This window comes from Ascaphus truei, chromosome 2 (assembly GCF_040206685.1).
Source record: "Ascaphus truei isolate aAscTru1 chromosome 2, aAscTru1.hap1, whole genome shotgun sequence".
Lineage (NCBI taxonomy): Eukaryota > Metazoa > Chordata > Amphibia > Anura > Ascaphidae > Ascaphus > Ascaphus truei.
In genome coordinates this window covers 353,156,554-353,179,081 of record NC_134484.1, presented here as the reverse complement: position 1 = coordinate 353,179,081, position 22,528 = coordinate 353,156,554, and the positions used below count along the sequence as shown (strand labels likewise).

At 43.0% G+C, this 22,528-nt stretch overlaps 2 protein-coding genes and 1 long non-coding RNA gene across 4 annotated transcripts in view; 2 read left to right on the top strand and 1 right to left on the bottom strand.

Annotated features, from left to right (window-relative positions):
• Nucleotides 1–21,532, bottom strand: part of BTD (biotinidase) — a 46,115-nt gene extending 24,583 nt beyond the window's left edge. The window contains exons 1-2 of one of the 2 annotated variants that reach the window (XM_075586878.1): nucleotides 21,403–21,532; nucleotides 458–690 (exon numbers count right to left, since the gene is read on the bottom strand). In XM_075586878.1, the coding sequence (XP_075442993.1) occupies nucleotides 458–676 (219 nt within the window). In that variant the 5' untranslated portion in view covers nucleotides 677–690; nucleotides 21,403–21,532. Of the gene's footprint in view, nucleotides 1–457; nucleotides 691–12,891; nucleotides 12,913–21,402 lie in introns of those variants that run through there. The other variant, XM_075586879.1, reaches the window with a different exon arrangement.
• Nucleotides 10,927–13,832, top strand: LOC142487477 (uncharacterized). The gene is made up of 3 exons (XR_012799237.1): nucleotides 10,927–11,216; nucleotides 11,352–11,472; nucleotides 13,472–13,832. It is a non-coding gene; the product is annotated as an uncharacterized LOC142487477 (long non-coding RNA).
• Nucleotides 21,533–21,553: 21 nt separating the features above from the next.
• HACL1 (2-hydroxyacyl-CoA lyase 1) overlaps nucleotides 21,554–22,528 on the top strand; it is a 37,592-nt gene continuing 36,617 nt past the window's right edge. Inside the window, exon 1 of the mRNA XM_075586877.1 lies at nucleotides 21,554–21,710. Within this exon, the coding sequence (XP_075442992.1) occupies nucleotides 21,633–21,710 (78 nt within the window). The 5' untranslated portion in view covers nucleotides 21,554–21,632. The remainder of the gene's footprint in view (nucleotides 21,711–22,528) is intronic.

The window sequence follows — 22,528 nt, the reverse complement described above, 5'->3', positions numbered from 1 at the left end:
GGCCTCTCTCCGCGCCTCTGGTCCCAGCATCGGTGCTAGGAGATCCTTAGTGCGGGAGGGCGTGCCTGTATGCACCTGCGTTACTGTGTCAGCAGTTTTGTGCATGGCGTAGCGCGTCACTGCAGCGCCTCCAATGGATGTCTGGTCTGCGGCTGGGTGAGCATGTCGAGCCCTGTGTATATGTACTGTATACACACACCTTTGCATAATTGCTTTACATTTTCTGCCATATCAGATTACATGGCAATTAAGCTCATCATTGGCCAAAGTACATGGTAAAAATATCTAATGTAGTCAATCATTCCATGATATGTTCATACAATTTCCAGAGAAAAGGAACATTTAAACGGTCGGACTTTTGATGATGCTAAAGCTGGAAAGTTAATCTTGTGAATGAAAGGTATATCATATCTTTAACATGCTGTTTGATGGAAATACTTTTCATTGCTTACCGTACCTTTTCTTTTGCAACAATCACTTGCTCGTCATAGATGTCTAGGTTTCTGGACATAAAGTCTAGTGCAGAGGTGCGGTCCCACAAAGCTGTAGAGTTGGGGTTCAGTATAGCATGGTGTTCATACACAGCAGCCACATAATATTCCACGCTGTGGGCCTCAAGCGAGAGCGCCTGGAAGCAGAAAATGCAAATGGCGAGCTTGCAGCGTGTTTCCAACATCTTAATTACGCTACCTGTAAGAAAAACAATGACAGAAGCAGATTCAACAGCATTCTGAGGCACCCAGTCCCCAATTCTTTAGTGTGAAAATATACATGGAGTCAAACACTTTATTTCTGGAGGGGGATTTACTGTAATTCTCTCCAGGTAAAAAAGCTGTCCACTACACAATAATAATAGGTTCTTATATAGTGCTGCCAGTACACAGCGCTGTACATAGAACTTTGCAGGGACAATGAATCCCGGTGACTGAGTCACAGGGAGATAAATGACTAGTCCAAGATCACAAGGAGAGCTTACACTGGGATTTGAACCAGGTTTGCCCACTTCAATGGCAGTGATATTAATACTAAGCTATTCCTACAGAAAATGTGTGTTTGTCTAAAATCTGTGACAAAGCGCCTGTTTGGGCGTGAAACGTGCTAGAAAATTTTTGGTCCTGTTTTTAGCTCATGGATTTTGCTTAAATAAATACAACTTTTTCATGCTATCTAGCCCTGATAGTGTTTGCTGTGCATTGTATTGTTTCCATTTCTGTGCTTGAAAATCTTTACACATAACCCCATTACATAGACACACTAGGCCAGCCCAACATACAGGCATCAACATGCATGTAAAACAAGTAGTATTTGAAATAGAATCTAGGAATGTCCTAAATTAGCCCATATAAAAAATCAGGACTGGTCAGACATAATAATACTATTGAATACTCTATTGAATTAAACCCATAATAATGTCATTAATTCAATATCAACAGAAAAGCAAAGAGTATCCCACAATGATACCCAATATGACCCAAATAAAAAATATATATTAAGGATTCATATTTAGATAGAGACATAAAAAAGTGGACATAATACATACACTTGGATGCAATGGAAAACATATGGAAGGTAAATCCCAACAGAGGAGGTGACACCAGCAGATGTAACTAGACTAGCAATATGTCATATTATTCATCAGGAAAAATTGAAAGCGCAAAAATGGAATAATAGAAAAATGTCAAAGTCAAAAAGATCAGAAGACAAGACACGAAGTGAAACCAGGAAACACAGAAGACATCTAATAGAATTCAAGTATACTGCTCAAGTATATCTTACATATCAAATCTTGAGTTTCAAATGTTTAAATATCCAATATGAAAATACTAGACACCAACAAATCAGACTACAAACGTTGGATGCTAATGTAACGGATTTTCTGACCTGGCCTGACCCACCCAATCTCACATTGGCCCCTGTGGTCTAACCAGTCCCCATTACATGGTAGTGTCTGGTGGTGCACCTGTTGGCAACAGGACTCCTGAGTCTCCCGCATGATGGTGTTTGGGGATTGTCAACCCAGACAGGCAGCTGAGGTAGTGTGTGCGAGTCCTACCTATATCCAGTGCAGCGCCTCCACCTCCATCAGGATCCCTGCGTCTGCATGGGGATGATTCTGATGAGGAACTATTTCTTGGTGCCATCCTCTGTAGAGTAACTCCAGACTCACACATTAGAATGTCTCTGATCAAAGTGTCTTTATTATGGCTACGGTGCGGACCAACTGCCCCTTACAGTGATTTGCTTAGCCACACATCTTGCTGTGTTATCCTTTCCAAGGTACGCCCTCCCAATGGAGTGGGATCCCCTCTCCCCTCAGAGAGATCACCCCTATGCCAGATCCCTGCACACAGTATGGCTTGGTCAGCTAGATGTTACTTAACATAACATAGGGCCACTAGTTAAAGCACTAGTGTGCCACCGATTCCCAAGTCTCAACGCAGACTTGCTCCTTACTCCAACACACTAACTTTGAGCAGTGATGTATAACAAACAAACAATTATAAACCCTCTAAAAGGCGCTAATCTACACAATGTGAATGAAAAGTGATTACAAATTAAAGTGTATACCCTAAAGTGATCAAAAGATATAATGAAAAAAGCAGCCTATGGAACAAAAAAATCAACAGGCTATTCCAAACCTGTATGAGCCAAAAAAAACATACAAATAAATTGTCCCAGGCGCTGTGAATAAAGTCCAATGAACCCCAATACCGTGAGCCAATTGGGCAGTCTTTGGTAAGGCTTCCTATGGCAGATAGATGATCCTGATAGTTTGGTGGACAGGCAGGGGTGTTGTCTGATCTGATGTTATGATGTTTCTGTAATCATAGAGAAAAAAGACAACAGGGCACGCACATGGCGTGGTATGGCTTTTTTTCAATCACCCCCCTGCCTAGAACCCTGAAATCCTACTTACAGGATGAGGGATCTCGAGTACAGTTGAGAGAATCTGTGCCTCACGTCTCCATCCCTCACAGCGTCTCACGGATCCACGTGGTCTGGTCTGCAGGGATCCCCTTACTCGGCGTTGATAGTACCAGGAATGGGGTACTCCAGCACTCCCACAGATGATAGCATGCGGGGGGAGGGGGGGTTGGAGACGGGGAAAGATTGTGGAAATAGACTAGTGTGATAACGTACAGGGTATTTATTAACACACACAAACACGATAAAATCACACTTACAATGTAAAAGATTGATGAGCTCCGCTCAAAATGCCGTCCGCAGCTTGTGCAGATCCCAATGTTACTCAGGGAACGGTCGCCACGCGCTGTACTCGATTCCGGATCTCGAGTGACGTCAGCAGTGGGGCGGACCGGGACTCTCCTCAAATAAGTACATTAGACATGTACACATAACGTTTTCTTTGAGGCAGGGAGGTGCCGGACCCGTGTGGTACAACTCAGCTGCTCTTCACCACTACTCGCATCAGACCGTGTGGAAGCTGGCGTCTGACGTCACATCCGTTACGGCGGTGACGACGTCCGGTCCGGTCGAGGAGCTTTGGGGGCAGGCAGTGAGGGAACTCGGCACTTCGGGAGCCTTCAGTTCAAAGGCAGCTGCAACTGTGACTAGCTCTACGCGTTTCGTTATCAATGACAACTTCCTCAGGAGAACAAATGCGCTCCTCGACCGGACCGGACGTCGTCACCGCCGTAACGGATGTGACGTCAGACGCCAGCTTCCACACGGTCTGATGCGAGTAGTGGTGAAGAGCAGCTGAGTTGTACCACACGGGTCCGGCACCTCCCTGCCTCAAAGAAAACGTTATGTGTACATGTCTAATGTACTTATTTGAGGAGAGTCCCGGTCCGCCCCACTGCTGACGTCACTCGAGATCCGGAATCGAGTACAGCGCGTGGCGACCGTTCCCTGAGTAACATTGGGATCTGCACAAGCTGCGGACGGCATTTTGAGCGGAGCTCATCAATCTTTTACATTGTAAGTGTGATTTTATCGTGTTTGTGTGTGTTAATAAATACCCTGTACGTTATCACACTAGTCTATTTCCACAATCTTTCCCCGTCTCCAACCCCCCCTCCCCCCGCATGCTATCATCTGTGGGAGTGCTGGAGTACCCCATTCCTGGTACTATCAACGCCGAGTAAGGGGATCCCTGCAGACCAGACCACGTGGATCCGTGAGACGCTGTGAGGGATGGAGACGTGAGGCACAGATTCTCTCAACTGTACTCGAGATCCCTCATCCTGTAAGTAGGATTTCAGGGTTCTAGGCAGGGGGGTGATTGAAAAAAAGCCATACCACGCCATGTGCGTGCCCTGTTGTCTTTTTTCTCTATGATTACAGAAACATCATAACATCAGATCAGACAACACCCCTGCCTGTCCACCAAACTATCAGGATCATCTATCTGCCATAGGAAGCCTTACCAAAGACTGCCCAATTGGCTCACGGTATTGGGGTTCATTGGACTTTATTCACAGCGCCTGGGACAATTTATTTGTATGTTTTTTTTTTGAGCAGTGATGTGCCTTATATCCCCCAGGGGGCAGGCACATCTCTGATGTCACTAACGGTGGACTCAGAGTATGTAGCCACTCCCATCCACACATAGGGCACCTCACCAGGGTGTGAGGGCAAACCTCCATGATTACTGCTGGCATCCCTGTAACTTACCAGGTTTACTGCCAGCAGGGGAGGAAACTGCAGTCCATTTTACAGCATGGCTACACTAAGAAACAAATTTAATCAAAGGCTAAATTGAAAACAAAATCCTTATTTGCCGAATGTATTTGTTGTAAAAGTTGTAGGCGCAACATTTGATACATCTCACAATATTGCGCTGACTCTCTCCTCCCCTAACTCCTTCAATAACCACTTCCCAAAACACTCATGGCTAGGGTGACCAGACTTTAGCCGTTTGTCCCGACTTTTTGACCGCTGTCCCGGTTTTCATCAGCACTGGCTGCGCATGTGCGATCGGTGCTTGCCGGTCACTTGCGCCATCAGCGATCACCATTCACGCAGTCGGTGCTCGCGCAACATTTGTCAATCAACAATCATGCGCGCGCAGATGCGCACAGAAAAACCGGGACACAAGGCAAAAAATGTCGGTACCAGGGACAAACGGTCAAAAACCGGGACTGTCCTGGCTAAATTGGGACATCTGGTCATCCTACCCTGCCCACACACACACACAATTCAACCAATACCCATAAACCCCTGCCGCACAGACACACAATAATTACCCCCACACAATAATTATCCCACAATACAAAACATCACTACCCCCCAGATACAGACACCACTACACACCCAGATACAAACACCACTACTTCTCCCAGATACAAACACCACTACCACCCCCCAAATACAAACACCACCACTAACCCCAAAATAGAACTACCACCACCCCTAAATACAATTACCACCACCCCCCCCAAAATACAATTACCACCACAGCCCACAATACAATTATCACCCCCATTAATACAATTTCCACCACCCCCTAATACAATTACCAGCCCCCCAAATGCAATTAACAGTCCCCCAAAATACAATGACCCAAAATAAAATTACCAGCCCCCCAAACACAATTACCAACCCCCTACCCCCCAAATACAGTCACCACTTACCTCTGCTCATCGCCGTTGCTGCGCTCTCCAGCTGCTCTGCCGGCCTCTTCCCACGCCGTCATCTCACTCCCACGGTGCGTGCTGGAAGCTGGGCCTGACTTCTGGTGCACCCAGCTTCTGGCGCGCACCAACGGGAGAGAGAGGATGGCGTGGGAAGAGGCCGGCAGAGCAGCTGGGGAGAGCCTGGAGCTGGAGCTCGGCAGCAGCAACCAGAGGCCCAGCAGCTGGACGCAGAAGTTGGGCCGGCCAACTTCCAGCGGCAGCTGGCCATGCCCCCCACAGCCACGGGACACTTATCCCGGCTCTCCCCGCCCTGTTGGTGGCCCTGCCTATAGGTTTGAAGTGCTAAAGGTCCTTGGAGCCATTAGTGCCAGAGATGTCATGCTCTTTGCTAAACAATTAGATAGCCCACAGGCACTTACGTAAAATATATTGTTTAACATTAAGGCTGGTATCATATACTCTGGTTATGAACTGACTCCTTAGTAGAGGAACATATTCATGTTGCTGCTCCCTATGTGTGACCAAGTGTGGTTCACTGTATAGTGAGCCAAAATCGCACAAAACAAACAAAACATGTTCATGTTGTGTAGAATTGCCTGTATAAAGGTAAAGTAGGCCTTGTACATATAGCGATGGCTACTCCAGCCATCTCTCTACCTCATGTAAGTTCTAGTAAGACACAGACAGTGACAGGCTGTACTATGGGGTTTCCCCCCTCATGCTGACTTTATGAGTGACAGGAGTGGTGGTGCATGTGCAGGGCCCTCACTCTTTGAGCTACAGGAAGGAAGTGCCTAAATTATAGTATGAAGTTCAGCCCCTTAGGGGTGGGTCCTTCAGTCTGTGATTGGGGTTCCAACTATCCCTTCATGGGGTAGGAGGTCTGAGCTTTCCACCCAGCTGGGAGAGAAACATGTGCTCAGTCCCTCATGGGCTAAGGCACTAATTCAACCCAGAGAGGCCTCGCTATTACCAGCAGGCCAGTACCATCCAGAAGCCAGGGATCAAACTTATCAACTAAAGCATTCACTGTAACAACATCGCAGTGGCTGCTATAATAAAGATCCCCCTCATTTATACTTCTGGCTCCGCTGCAGTCTGTGTGGAGGGAGTATTGTAAGGAGTGTCATAGCGGGGACCGCCTTCAGCTTTGCTGAAGCCCCCCTATGTCTGGAGGCGCTGTCACCAAGAAGAAGAACCGGAGGAATCCCTAAAAGTCTGCCTGCCTTCCCCCACACCAGTGCCTAGTCACTTGAGAGACCTATTTAGGTCGAAACATTGTGTGGCACAATAAATTAGCATTATAATCAAAACCGTAGAGCGTTGGATCCTCCCCCCTTTTTTCCTGAGTTTCCCCCACACCATCGCGGATACCTCAGCTCTCCTGTGCCAAACATGGAACCAGCACTACACCTAGCAATAGCCATGACTACATTTCCCAGAGGTGGGGGGAGCGAGGGGGGGGACATGTGCTACATACACTTGACACAAACGTTCATACTAGCAGCACAAATGGATCACAATGTTGACTTAGTCATTTGTCATGATTAAAAAAATATTGTAAAAGCACTAAGCATGTCTGACAGTCTGACAGTCTGACAGTCTGACAGTCTGACAGTCTGACAGTCTGACAGTCTGACAGTCTGACAGTCTGACAGTCTGACAGTCTGACAGTCTGACAGTCTGACAGTCTGACAGTCTGACAGTCTGACAGTCTGACAGTCTGACAGTCTGACAGTCTGACAGTCTGACAGTCTGACAGTCTGACAGTCTGACAGTCTGACAGTCTGACAGTCTGACAGTCTGACAGTCTGACAGTCTGACAGTCTGACAGTCTGACAGTCTGACAGTCTGACAGTCTGACAGTCTGACAGTCTGACGTGCCCTGCACAAAACCATGTTAATAGTAAATGGTGATTATTAGGTGCAAACCCAAGGTACAATTTGATAAGGCATTTAGATCAATTTATGGGTTCTTTTTCAACCAGTGCAAAACTAGCTTGGTTTAGAAAACGTTGGATCTTTTACAAGATATAAATGAACCGGACCTTTAAAACCATTTTCCTGACATGATAAGGTGAAATAGCCTGTTCTATCATTCCTATGATGCAATCGTTTTTCTTTGATTGTAACAAGATTACAAAAAATAAGTATAATCACTGCATCAAGTGTAAAATGTCAGAATGGTCTGAGAAAGGGTGATTATCTATATATAGTTAAACTCGTGAATATAGAAGAAATCATAATGGATTAGGTAAAGCCTATTACATAACAACAGATTTCTCACTTTTGAGAACAAAACAGGCCAGCTATTACTACTTTGTTCAACTACATACAGGCAAAAGGCAGGCACATTACCAAAATGATCTGGTACATAATGCAGTCTAAAAGCTCAAAGGGCATATTCATGGCAGGAGCTAAACCCATCACAAAGAATTTCTGATGTTCAAGAATGAGGCACAAAGTCTGGTAAATTCTAATTCAGACTACAGTGCATACAAAGCAGCATTTATAGTAATTACTGTACCATAATTTTAGTCATGTGGGTTCAAGTATAATGACACCCCCAAACCCAAAAGATAAGATTAATGCACAGCACCATCATAATGCTACACATCCTTAAAATTCAAACATTACACCCCAATGTTTCAAGAGTTCATGTACTGTAATGCGTCAAATAATTGGTCCAAAATCTCTCTTATGTAACAAAATGTAGCCCCCCTGCTAGGCACTATTGATATTTAAGGGGTCAAGAACCCTAGAGGGTTAACAGTCTGGAGTCCCACAGAATTACTTACCTACCCATCATGTGATACAGGATGACATGCAGAAAAGATAGCCACTCCACAAGAGATCTTGTGACTGGTGATGTCACCGTAAGGAGATAGGATATATATATATATATATATATATATATATATATATATATATAGTGCCCCCCAGTGTTCTAAAATCAGGTTCATGGAGGAGTGACGGGAGAGGAGCCTCCCTGTAAGTTATGTTTAAGTGTATATGAACTGTACTAAGGATATCTTGTCACCATTTTTTCCGTTAAGGAACACGGTCATTTATAGTTAGAGCCCCTAGTAATGAGAAAAGATTGTTTCCTGACCAGAAGAGGAGCAGGCGAGTGTTCAGCAGGGAGTTCTCCAAGTAAACATTTGGGTGCATAGTTGAACCAGAAGGTCCCTGGTGAAGTCCCAATCTAATGAGTATGGATGAAGTGGGCAGTATACAAAATGTATATGTATCCCAGAGGATATAGGGTGTTCCCACTAAACTCCCTTAGTCCTTAGTAAACTCCCGATCTGATAAGTATAGAGGTAGAATGCCATCCTTTGATCCCAGATAATAGAGTGTGTCCTCAACTGGGGGTCCACCAGATACAGGGCATTGAGGAAGTTATACAAGAGATTCCCAATCTAACATTACTAAAGGACACAGTAGAAGTACCTCCCCAGTGTATGAGTGAGAGCTACCAAGGGAAGAAGTAGAGCGTAACTATAATGTCTATGTGAAGCCGTATGTGAAGCATTATCAATGGATGTGAATAAAACTCTTTATTTGTACTATAAAAGTTCTGGCGCCCTTCATTCTAACATCTGCATACCTACACCCACCCTGCACGGATCCAGCACCCTGCAAAGGGATGATGCACTGAGCACAGCCATGTAAATAGTCTATCGGATGTCAAATCCTTAAGAGCCGGGGAAGGGGAGGGGGTTGCAAAAGTATTAAGAAAGGGGGGGAACCATGAAGAAACTCTATAGGGGATAGCTATCTCACTAGGGTAACTCTCCACATTTGAAGAGCAGCAAAGTAGGAAAGCCATAAAGACCCACAAATTAAAGATATAGGTATGGAAGTAACCTTAGTGAAATGTGGTTTGAATCTGAACATAACGTTACACCAGCCGTAGAAAGGTATTCCGTATTCCACCAAAGGATTGAATATACTATATATTATATAACCTCCAAAACGTGTAATATATTATAAATGCAATAAAGTTTTTTTTCTGTACTCCTCTTTTTGTCCTATATCATTTGATAGTGTATAGCCTGTCGTTTTTGTATTGTATTCACGTGCTGTCATTGAAGTTTACGCTAATATAAAGATATTATATGTATGTTAACAAATGTTCGTAAACGATGAGTAACATGCAACCCTTTTATTTTCTGTATCTCTCCCCACCTTTTTTTAATAGAAAACTCAAATAAAGAATAAGTTTATTATAGGGGGAAAAAAATTTCAATTAAAAAAAAAAAGGGGGGGGGGGAAAGAAGTCACATTTTTTTTCATTATCTTGTTTACTTTTTAAGCCAAAATCACGTGAGCACATGAGCACGTGAGCACAACTACACAAGAGTCAGATAGGAAAACCAGAATTATAATACATGGTTGAACTAAATGAACAAAAGGTTATACTTTCAGTTTACAGACATTTTGTGGACAGTCAGCGATATGATTAGGGGCAAATGTAATTTTCTTTGGTAGAAATAAAATAAATCAGCACACAGTTCCTGTCAGACATTCAGGGGTTGGGGCTGATAGACTTCAGGTGGTCTTTGAAGTTGCTCTCATGCTGTTAACCCCTTCCACACTTGCTTGGTGGACAGGGGCAGTGAAGGCATATTGGGGGGGGGGGGCTCTCTTAAGGGGGTGACTCAGGATTTAGGATTTCAAAGTACAGCGCTCGTGTCCACCGAATTCAGACAAGGCTATTAATGCAATACAACGACCTGCTCTTCATGAGCTTCAATTACTGACAGTCATCAGTTACTTGGTGTTCCAAACAAAAGAGTACAGATGCCCGAAGCAGTGTATAGAGAGGCAGGTTAAAAGTGCTCCCTGCAGTGACAAAGCCCTTTGTTATTGCTGCTCTGTTTACTTAGATTTAGTATTTAACAGCTTTCATCATCATCATCATCATCATACTGGAAAGGGACTAGCTTGGTAGTCATGGTGCTGCGGGCAAAAGCTGGCACACTCCAAAACCAGTGAAACTCACAGAAAAGGGTGAGTGGTGCCAGGTGCGATAGCAGAGGCACCAAGACCTGCCAATGTCGCATTGAACTGGCACGCTGTCTCACCCAGTATTCTCCAACTTACTCGACCTCTCTCAAAGCCATTCAGTGCACTGCGGGGGTTAAGTATATAAGTAGACATTTCATTTACAGGAAAATGACTGAAATTACAACCACACTTTAATCCCAAGGGTTTAGAGGGACAAAAAAAACAAAAAAATGGAGAAGATCTCAGGAGTGAGCGTGTATGACGTAGGAGTAAAGCATCTCTCCAAACACAAGGGCCTCTTGAAGTTTCATCAAACAGGAAATGTCATGAAACTTCTTTTCATGCGCACCCTTTTCTGAGCACACGCTGCAGCCCTCTTACTCATGACAAATAATCTCAAAGGGCTGTAATTGCTGCTCCATTTGTGGGTGAACAAAGCAGGTCAATTGATACGGCTCATCTCCACACATATTCAGTGTGGGAAGCGTATTGTCATTAAGATGTATAAATTGAGGCTGGAAAATTGGCTGTCACTCAGTTTACTAGATGACAAGAAAGCAGTGGTGCGGGATACAGCTGCACAGGGAACACTTCTTCATAAAGGTAAGAAAATGCTTCTTTTTGAAGAACAACAAAAAAAAAGATACAACTTGAAGATTGCAAATGAGAAGCAGTAGCTCCTTTCTTTATTAAATACCAAGGTATATTGACAGTAAATGTATCTGTGCTTTTTGTCAGGATGAAAGACACTCACTTTGTAGTAGCCACAGTGATTTCCTTATTTCTTGCGTGTGTGGCTGCTCAGTCCTCCAGAGAGGGAGCATGGAAATCTTTGGGAAACCCATACAACAGAGATCTGGTAAACTTGTTTCTGATGATGTTATTGCTGTCTGTGATTTAAATAAGTGATCTGTTTTGTGTATAATTTGTGTTAAATGCTTACATTGAAAACTGATTATATTTTCATGGCTGAGAGATGAAGTGCATTTATAAATTACCTTTGACTTGGTTAAAAACAGGTCACCATAAAATGTATAGTTTATTTAGTTTATCCTGTATGTTTGCAAATTATATGCTTTAAGCCAAATGTTTATGACTAGAAATTATTTCAGAAAGCAGCTCATAAAATTTTGATTAGCAATCTCTTATTGGTCAATATTTACTTAACCCTGTTCAACTAATGCAGTGTTTTTCAACAGGGGTTCCTCGGGCACCCCTAAAAGGTTCCCTGCAATTTTCAGGTGATCTGACAATTGTACCAAATACAAAAGAATTTACAATGCATCTGATATCAGACCCACTATTAGAGAGGGTTGGGGTTCCTTCCAATGCATCTGATCTCAGACGCGCGATTAGAGAGGGTTGGGGTTCCACAGAATTTCACAATATATCTATGGGGATCCTCAATCAAAAAAAGGTTATAAAAAAACAAAAAAAACACTGACCTTATGTAATGCAGTGTGTGTGTGTGTATATATATATATATATATATATATATATATATATATATATATATATATATATATATATATATATATATATATATATCTCCATGTTCACCTAATGTACCCATGTATTTGTAACCATGTATCTGTCATCATAACTGAGCTCAGGACAAACTTGAAATCGAGAGGCAACTCTCAATGTATTACTTCCTTCTAAAACATTTTATAAATAAATAAGAAAAATAAGAAAGAATAAGGGTATGAAAAACATTTGCAGCATGATTTTAGTTCATTTTGGCATCAAAATTAGACTGTTTTTATTCCATATAGACAATACAATTACTTTTGTATGCAGCTGTAAGAACATAAGCACATTTCAAACAATGCCATTGGAAAAAGAACCATTACAATCTTAGTGTTTCAGAATGTACAGTAGATGTAAAGTATTTTGCATAACAAGCACACTCCCCTTCAGTTCCAAAAAACAAAGTGTAGATCCATCATTTAAGATTCAGGGGGAGTAATATGGGCATCTAGGACACTTAGCCATGGCCATTTAACTGTGACCATTCAACCGCAACCGTTTCACCGCCGGCCAATTTGTCCGCTAGGACAGCTTGCCACCACAGGTAATGTAATCCCCTATCCCCTTACCCTAAAAACCTTAACCCCTTACCCTAAAAACCTTAACCCCTTACCCTAAAAACCTTAACCTTAACCCCTTACCCTAAAAACAAAAACCCCTTACCCTAAAAACCAAAACCTTAACTACTTGCCCTAAAACTCCAAACCTTAACCCTTTACTCTAAAAACCCAAAACCTTAACCACTTACCCTAAACGGCAGCCGAATGACTGCGGCGAAACGGCTGCGGCTAATAGTCCCTTTCTGGAAATATGGTATATTTCAAATGGGGTTTCTTTTAGTACGGCAAGGGAACACTCCTGCTACCGCCTTGATCCTTATGCACTTTTCTAATGTTATGAAAATACAAACCCCCAAACAACAATCCGAAATCTAGATAAAACACCTTGAATCATGGCATATAAAAAACTGCACTATTGGTGCTGTATTCATAAACCAGGCATGCTTTTTCCCGTGATAGAAAGTGTGCCCTACTGTATGGATACAATCAGTTACAGTATATACAGTACTTCATTTTATATGTTAATGTTTCTTTTTTCATTCTGTACACACAAAACATTTTATTGCTCATTCTATAAAAGTTAAAACTATTCAGCAAAATGTATTGTACATTAAATACACAGTGGTCAGATGCAGCTGGAAAATATTTATACTGACTAGGTCTCCCCATTGTGGGCGTCTAAAAATAAATGCAGCATGTTTTTCGGGATCTCTCTGTCACAGCCCAATGTTGATGCTAACTGGTTGATTTGTACCTTTTTTGGTCTAGTTTTTCAAGTTTTTGAAATCTTATATCACTGGGAGGGGAACCCACATGATGAATCCTGGCACCAAGGACAAAGCTGTGAACAATCTGAGAAGTAATGCAGGCTCCCAGTACGACAGCCTTCAGCAAATTATGGACGACAATGAAATTGTTGATCTCTAAAACACCAAGTTTTGGCAAAACTCACATTTTGACAACTGTATTCTTAGAATGTGGTCCATGTCACGAGCTGGGAAATAAACATCCCCTTGTATAAACATTGGCAGTTTATGTTTTATTTCATGTATAGTATTAACCATGTATGTATGCAGCTCTTTAAAGTACTTTTTTTTTTGAACTGTTAATAAAACTGTATTTATTATCAGTTGTGTTTTTCCTTTGGAACATGTCATGTAAATGAGACTTAAAGAAGCCAGGAGGTGCAGTCATTGCATATTTCAGGAAAACATAATGGGGATGTGATAACCAGGAAACACACAAAGAGACACAACGCTCACCATATGCAGACTAGTGTATCAGGTGCAAAGGGAAAACAGAAACAATGGAAAACCCAGGTAAGTGACCACAGAGGATCACTCAGGTCCCTCATAACTGCACTCACGATACAGATGGAATATAATATACTTAAAATAACTGGATAATAACTGTTACCACCAAAACCCTAAATGGGAAGAGACCATCAAAAAGGTCCCACGGGACCACTAACCACAAAACTGACAAAAAATAAAAAAAATTATTAACTGTAAAATCCGACGATGGACGTGACAAAATATATACAGTAAAGTTAAAAGTCCCCTGTGACGAGACGGAGAAATAGTGGAGAGGAACATACAGTTACACAGTCAAGATCTACAGTATGTGTATTATACACTAATGTGACCTGTCTACCTACTGTATTCAGCAGGGTCCTTTATACCAGCAAGCCCGTGCCATCATATGACCTATTCATTACTGTCTTTGTGCAGCATAGTGACAAATAAGTAAGTATAGATATAGGATAAAGTATCTGTTGTCTAAATTTAGCATAGGTTGAACTTGATGGACCTATGTCTTTTTTCAACCTCATCTGCTATGTAACTATGTAACTATATGTAACATTGTATTTTCTTTTGTCCATCTTCTCCTACGTTGTGTGGATACATATTCTGTCATTTGACTTTTGCTCGGATTATAAGGGGTTCTAATTATTGAGGTCACTGTACCCTTGATGCCACTCTGTTTATGTGGCTATCAGTAGATGTTCCTCTCCACTATTTCTCCGTCTCGTCACAGGGGACTTTTAACTTCACTGTATATATTTTGTCACGTCCATCGTCGGATTTTACAGTTAATAGAAGTTTATTATTTTTTTGTCAGTTTTGTGTTTAGTGCTCCCGTGGGACCTTTTTGATGGTCTCTTCCCATTTAGGGTTTTGGTGGTAACAGTTATTATCCAGTTACTTTAAGTATATTATATTCCATCTGTATCGTGAGTGCAGTTAAGAGGGACCTGAGTGACCCTCTGTGGCCACTTACCTGGGTTTTCCGATGTGCTAACCAGACAGTTTTTCAAAGTTCACACAACATTTAGAAGATAATTATTTAGAAGATGCATCTCTTTAGATCAGCATACAATGCATGTCATGTTGATTTTGCATTGTTTGCGTAAGCATACAATATTGGGGGTGATTATATAGAGAAATTATAAGATAATAGGTTTATAGTACACAGGGGGGGACAGGGTGGGGGGGGGGTAGCTGGGACAGTTGTGCTGGGCATGGTGGCTGTGGAGGACCCAGCTGGTGCTCGAAGTTGGGCACCGGCTCTCTCCAGCTCCTGCGGGCCTCCTGCCTCTCTGTCCACCCTCTCTTTCACCAGTGTGCGCCTTAAGCTGGACCGAACTTGTGACAACACCCAGCTTCTGGCACACGCGGCCAGAAGAGATACCCGGCTTGGGAGAGAGAGGCAGGCTCGCAGCTTGAGAGAGGCCCGGCGTGGGAGAGAGGCAGGCCCGCAGCTTGAGAGAGAGAGAGGCAGGCCCGCAGCTTGAGAGAGGCCCGGCGTGGGAGAGAGAGAGGCAGGCCCGCAGCTTGAGAGAGGCCCGGCGTGGGAGAGAGAGAGGCAGGCCCGCAGCTTGAGAGAGGCCCAGCGTGGGAGAGAGGCCCACAGAAGCTGGGGAGAGCCGGGACCTGGCGGCCTCAGACCACCAGTAAGGTAATTGTGTGTGCATGTTGCATCTTATGTGTGTGTGTTGCATTTTGTGTGTGGGGTGTGTGTGTGTATTGCAGTGTGTGTGTGTTGTTGCACTGTGTGTGTTGTATTTTATGTGTGTTGCTTTTTGTGTGTCTGTGTTGAATTTTGTGTGAGTGTGGGAGGGGGGTAAATATTGTGGGAGGGATTGTGTGGGTATTGTTGGAGGGGAATTGTATGGATATCGGGGGAGTGTGTGGGGAATGAGTGTGAGGAGGGGGCATTGAGGGAGCGGGATTGAATGAGAGGGGTGTAATTAAGTGATAGTGGAGGTGGGGAAGGAGTTAAGTGAGACAGTGAGAGAAATAACTGAGAGGAGAGTAGAGTAGGTGGCTCACGAGGGTGTGAGACTTGCTAGGCCGCCGATACGTGGGGGGGAAGGGGGAAGGGGGGGCAGCCAAAAAGGATAGTACAATATTTATTGATTTTCTTATTACAGTCATTTGCACTGATATTTTTGCAGGAAAAAGGCGTTAGAAAAATCATTCATCTACTATAAATTGGATTATTCCAATTCATCCATAATTATTTCCCAATCACTATAGAGTTTCAAATTGATCCCTAGAAAAAGTAACAGTTCTTTGCTTGTTTTTTTGTGCTGCCACTTTGTTCCTTTGATTCCCCCCACAAAAACAGCCCATGTAATTTGTCTCCACTTGTACTGCATTAATGAAGCAGCTAGGTGAGCACTAGCATTAACTTACGGTGCTGTAAAAAAAAACAGAATAGGATATTAACTTATTAGGAACGGACCATTTCAATATTTCCGCATCTGAGCAACGTTAACGCTTCTGGCCATGCAGAAGTTGATGTAGATGGGGCCCTGGACATAAGAGGATAGTTCCAATGACAGCTCAGGCAGTAAAGGGACAGGTCAACTGGGGGTGAGACCCAAACAGCAGTTTAAGTCGGGGCTCATCCATTGCGTTACCTAAATAAGAATGGACATTATGTTCCTTGAGGTTTCCGCAAAGCTAAGTACAGTATATGCAAAAACTGCCATTCGATATCATTAGCATAGGCTCAATGTCACATTATAATAGCACAATGTTGCATTTTTTTTCTAATACGTAATGATTCAGACCCTGAAATAGGTGTTTGAACCAGGGTGAATATAAGACGGGGGAGCGCAATCTTTTTTTCCCTGCACCCCCCTGCCAGCTGTCCCCCTCTCTCCGCGCCCCCCCTCTTACATTGGCTCAAGCGTCGGCGTCATGACGTCACATGACCTGTCAAGTTGCCATGGCGATGCGTCTTCAGGAGCAAGGTAAGTGCAGTTTACAAAGGCCTTCACCGCTTCCCCGGAACTTAATTTAAGTGCCTCAGGGAAGCGCGCCAGGCCTCTGTAAACCCCGCGCCCCCCAGTTTGCGCACCGCTGATGTAAGACACCAGCCCTATGCCTGGCAGACCTACGTTTAGGTCTGCAGTGCAGCAGTGAGCGGGTTAAATTTCAGCTGGGAAAAGGTTTGCTTAATTAGTCAGGTCCCAGCTGCCTCGTTAAGGGGCTTTAAAAACCCAGGCTACTCACACATACTGGGTCAGACCGCCAGGTAAGACACACTGAAATGCTGGAGGAAAACTACTTGCGCATAAGGTCTGTCTTTCCTGTACTGTTTTGCTATATTGATACTCTGGACTTTGAACAGCCCTTGTTGGGAAACGGGAAGAACCCTGCTCAGGACTGATCTATTTTCTTTCTGTTTGCTGAAAAGAAGCTGTGTTATTTTTGTTTGCCATATTTTTGAGGCTAAATAAACAAGCCAATTCAGAAACCCTCGTGTGGTTGCATTGACCCTGCAACAGAGTTCAACTCAAGTTGAGAAAGAAAGGGAAATAACACTGTTGGGTGTCTCATGCTGAACTGTGGTGTTACTCCCATCAAGGAGGTTTAATATGCCACTAAGACCAACGTTGGCATATTATACCTCCTTGATTAAGACCGTGTGCCTGTTTCTTCATTACACTGGATCATATTGGGACTTCAGGAGCTCCCCAGAACCAGCGCACCGGCAGCTAAGTACCCCACCTCTATTACCTATGTGACTGAGTGCGTGTCTCATCCTCTCTGTTACTCCCATCCACACTCTATTTCAGGGTAACACTAAGTTTAGGTCTGACCTAACGCAACGTTAAATTCCCGCCTTTATTTGCATCATTTGCGTGTCATGATCTCTGGAAAGACAACTAGCAGCGGCCGTGTCAGCCCTGAGATAGGTGTTGTGTCTAGGACAATTAGCAGGATTGGAGGTTAACGTTTTTACGGTAAGGAATACATTTCCTTTCGACGGCGACCTGTCCTGGTCACCAAATGTCCCGGCGGTGAAACGGCTGTGGCTAATTGTCTTAGACGCATTATGACGGACGTATAGTTAAAGCTATGCTCTTTACAGGAGAAAACATATTTTAAAGTAACGTTATTGTCTTTTGAAGATACGCTTTTAGGCTTACAAGTTAGGTTAACCTCATACGTCACTCAACCTAGCTTTGTGGATCAGGTCCAGAGCATTTAAATAAGGTTAATGAAGAAGTCTAAATGTTTGTCTTACATTAAACAAGGATATTAATTAAGGAAGAAATCCCCACAGGGATTATTTTTTTCTTCATGATTTATTAAGCTAGTGTAGGCAGACTGACAGAATAGCAAAAACCTATGCGCAAAAGTAACCAATCACCAGATAGTGGCACTGGTCCCTACAGACATCCTTATGAGAGCTACGGGCAGTTACCATAAGCTGAGGATTCGTATCATTCGCTTTTTGCCTTATCCCATGTGTATGCTTTGTGGATATGTAGTGCCACTCTCTGGTGATTGGTTACTTTTGAGCATAGGTTTTTGCTATTCTGTCAGTCAGCCTACACTAGCTTTATAATTAGATAATTAGATACCTCTGAGTCAGTGCATAGGTCATTACCCTTACAGGATAGGGTGACTGTATAGATTAGGTCCATTCAGGATTACTTACCTTGCTTTAGTGGAGAGTTGTTTAGGTTGGAGGTGTACTCATTAGGGAAGTATCAGACTGTCACAGTCTGTGGGAACAGGCTTGAGAAAGGGGTATTGTAGCCTCCAACATCGCGCCCCCCCCCCCCCCTATATCACCTCATTTTTTTTTTCTTGTGTATTGTACATTTTCTACCCTCCATTGGTGGCTTTTTTTTTTTTTTTTTTTCCATGAGTTGTTCTCTCCAAGCCTGTACTTGGATTGACTTTGTAGCTGCCTTTTTTACAATATACCATTGAATTTTTCCTAACATTTTTATCTGTGTTTTTTCTTATTTGCGTGTTGGGGGCCTCTGTATATACATTATTGCTTCCTTTTGTGGGGTGTGAGGTTCCTCCCTGCTCCTGTGCACCTTATAGTTTTTTTTCTTCCTATATTGGTCTTGTGGTGGAGTGCTACCTAACACACACACACACTTTTTTTTTACTGTTAGTTATACCTCATACTCGTTTTGGATTGGAAACCTGAAAAGGTTTATATATCAGGAACGGATAAAATGCCAGACAGCCCTAGACAGCAAATACTTTGTGTTCAGCTATACTTGTTTCCTCGAAATGCAGTCGCGTAGTTAGTGCAGGTACCACGTTTTTAGGTACAACAATTCTAGAGGTAAATTAATATTCGGTGAACTCACAGGCAGGTAACGAGGTCACTCTCCCCCACATCGGCTCAGTGTCGGATAGCCGAAGCCAGCGCAGACCGTTTTTGCTGCTGCTGTGGAAATTATGAAGCTTAGGCCGCACGTATAGTGCCGGCGACGGGTGACGATGTTGCAGCTAGCAAAAGTTATATTTCGCTTTGCGGCGTCATGGGCGTACTAGCATTTGATTGGTTCAGGGGCTGTCACATGAGGCGAAAACCCTTGAAAAATGAAATATTGCCAGCTACAAAAATTCGCATTGTCGCGGGCACTATACGCACGGCCTAAGGAAGAGCTTGCCCCCGCTTATTTAGCACCATCTATCTATGAGTTTAATGGCCGCAAGTGTATTTATCATTTTTGGTGCCCTTATGACATTGCAATGTAATTTCAATTTTGTTCGTTTTTCTAGGGGGAGATTGTGCTGACTGAACACAACCGGTGCGTATGTGGAGGATATTACACCGCTGTTCATGATACTCTTGACCTGGTTGCCGCCATGTGATTGTTACTCGGCAGCGAAAAGGGTTACGCTAATTTTGAAACATTAAAAAAAAAAACAAAAAAAAAAAAACTATACCATAGCATTTTGTGTATTTATAAACAAATTTACCATATATATTTATATTACTCTAGCATAAAGTAGCAATCTCCGCTAAATAGAATCTGTACATTTTTTCTAAATCTTACCTGGAGTGTCCCCAGGAGCTTACCAGTGATCCCCAAACACCCTCCGCCCCTGTACAGGATTGGCGAATCCTGGTTGGACCAGGGGTACACCAGGCAAATTAGGGAAACAATAGGGCTCCCGCCATATCTGTTCTTTTGTGTAAAAACCGGCAAAAAAAAAATCTACAAATATATCTGGAACCAAGGGGTCCCTGTACGTTAGTGTCCATTGATTAGTGTGTATGTATATATATTTAGTAGCCTGACCAAAAGCCCTGATCAGACATTATCTCCCAACCCATTATTAAAAGGCTTGGCACACACAAAATACTGAGGGTTTCTGAGCTGCCTGAACTACAGGCATACCCCGGTTTAAGGACACTCACTTTAAGTACACTCGCGAGTAAGGACATATCGCCCAATAGGCAAACGGCAGCTCACGCATGTGCCTGTCAGCACGCCCTGAACAGCAATACCGACCCCCTACCTGTACCGAAGCTGTGCGCAAGCGGGGAGACTATAGAGCCTGTTACAAATGCATTATTTACATCAGTTATGCGCTTATATGATGATTGCCGTACAGTACATGCATCGATAAGTGGGAAAAGGTAGTGCTTCACTTTAAGTACATTTTCACTTTACATACATGCTCCGGTCCCATTGCGTACGTTAATGCGGGGTATGCCTGTAGATTGTATAGGGCTGTACTTTGGGACAACCGATTATTTTGTGCTACTTCCTGACCATAATGAAATTTTGATTAAAAATGGCAGCAATGGAAAGATATTGCACTTCAGGTGACCACTTTGCCAGCTGGAAAAGAAGAAATCAGGACTAGGGACAAAGCAGATTATACAGTAGGCAGTGATCGAAATGTGACGTTGGAAGGGGTTACAGAGTATCAATAATGACATACATTAAAAAAAGTTTACTTCTCTTTTAACCCTTTAGCTGCCAGATGATCCACTAACAGCCTCCCTGACCCCAAATGGTTAATAAACAATGGATCTATTAAAAAAAAAAAAAAGAAAACTCTGTCCAATTATGCTCTTTTAGCATAAACATACAGTACCAAAAAAAAGCATTTTATAATGAATATTTAATGCAATCTGCCCATTAACTCCAACGTATTGCCTGACGCTGTATTCAAGAACATTTCAATGGTACTTCAAGTACTGCTAAAAACGATGAAATAACCGATCTGCTGCAACGTCATGCTACTCACATACATACATTCCTACAATTTAATATGGATAATTCCTATACGCTGCCTGCAGAAAAATAAGTGGGGTGCGTAGGACATCTTGCTGTAAGGGAATTGCTTGTTACGTCATAAAGTCACTAGGTATCAAGCGAGAAGACTAATAACGTTGGACAGCACATGCCCACTCACCTCTGACACTGCTCTCCCATGCACCTTGTTACTACGCCTGCTTCCATGTGAACATAGAGGCGGAGATGTGCTGCATCCCAGAGCTTGATTGGCAGACAGAACCCTGTACCATTGTGTCGCTGTGTTTGAGTGGAACGCTACTCTTATGATGTCACAAAGGGGTGTGAGGGGGCGTGACAAGGAAGTCGGTGACAGTGGAGCCTGGGGTTAGTTCAGGGTTCAATCAAGACATGGCATCCCAGCAAGGCAGCAATGCAGAGGAGCCGGTCTCCGGGGCACAGATTATTGCAGAGTCCTTGGTTGCACAAGTAAGTAAACTAGCTATATGCAGTTGTACCTTTAAACACAAACTCAGACTCTCCAGCATCGGGCACGTGTAAAGAGGTGCGATTATGAATGCCTCTGTCTATGTGGGATTTATGAGCCTTCAAGCAAGCAAGCTCCTGTGAAGGCTCCAATTTATTATATGCATCAAGATCATTTTTACCAATAAAACACATGGGATTTGTGGATTTATTTGTATATACTTCTGTGTTCATTAAATAGAAGTAGCAATACCTTCCTTTATAACCCGCTGATTATGTATCAAATCAGTCATTTGTCTTCAGGCTGCAGTAATTAGCTGAGCTCTATACTCAGAGAAAAGACACATAGTTACAATACTGGTAAAGATGGTTATAATAGGCACAAGACATAAGAAATAGGTACAGTACCTGCTGTAGTTACAGGAATCAACATTATCATGGTCTGGTAATATCCCCTTTTTTGCTGGAACGCCCCATGCACCTAAATGCAGGTTTGTTCTCTCAAAATCTGCCTCGTGGATGCTATGGAGTTATAATGTATAAAATTGTATGTCTTTATATAGCGCCATTAATGTACATAGCGCTTCACAGTAGTAAATCATATAAATAACAAATGATATAGATAACAGGTCATGGGAATAAGTGCTTCAGGCATAAAAGTAACATTAAGGAAGAGGAGTCCCTGCTCCGAGGAGCTTACAGTCTAATTGGTAGGTAGAACGTACAGAGACAGTAGGAGGGAATTCTGGTAAGTGCGTCTGCAGGGGGCTAAGCTATATGTATCATGTCCAGTATTATCCACGGTGCTATTCATATGCTTC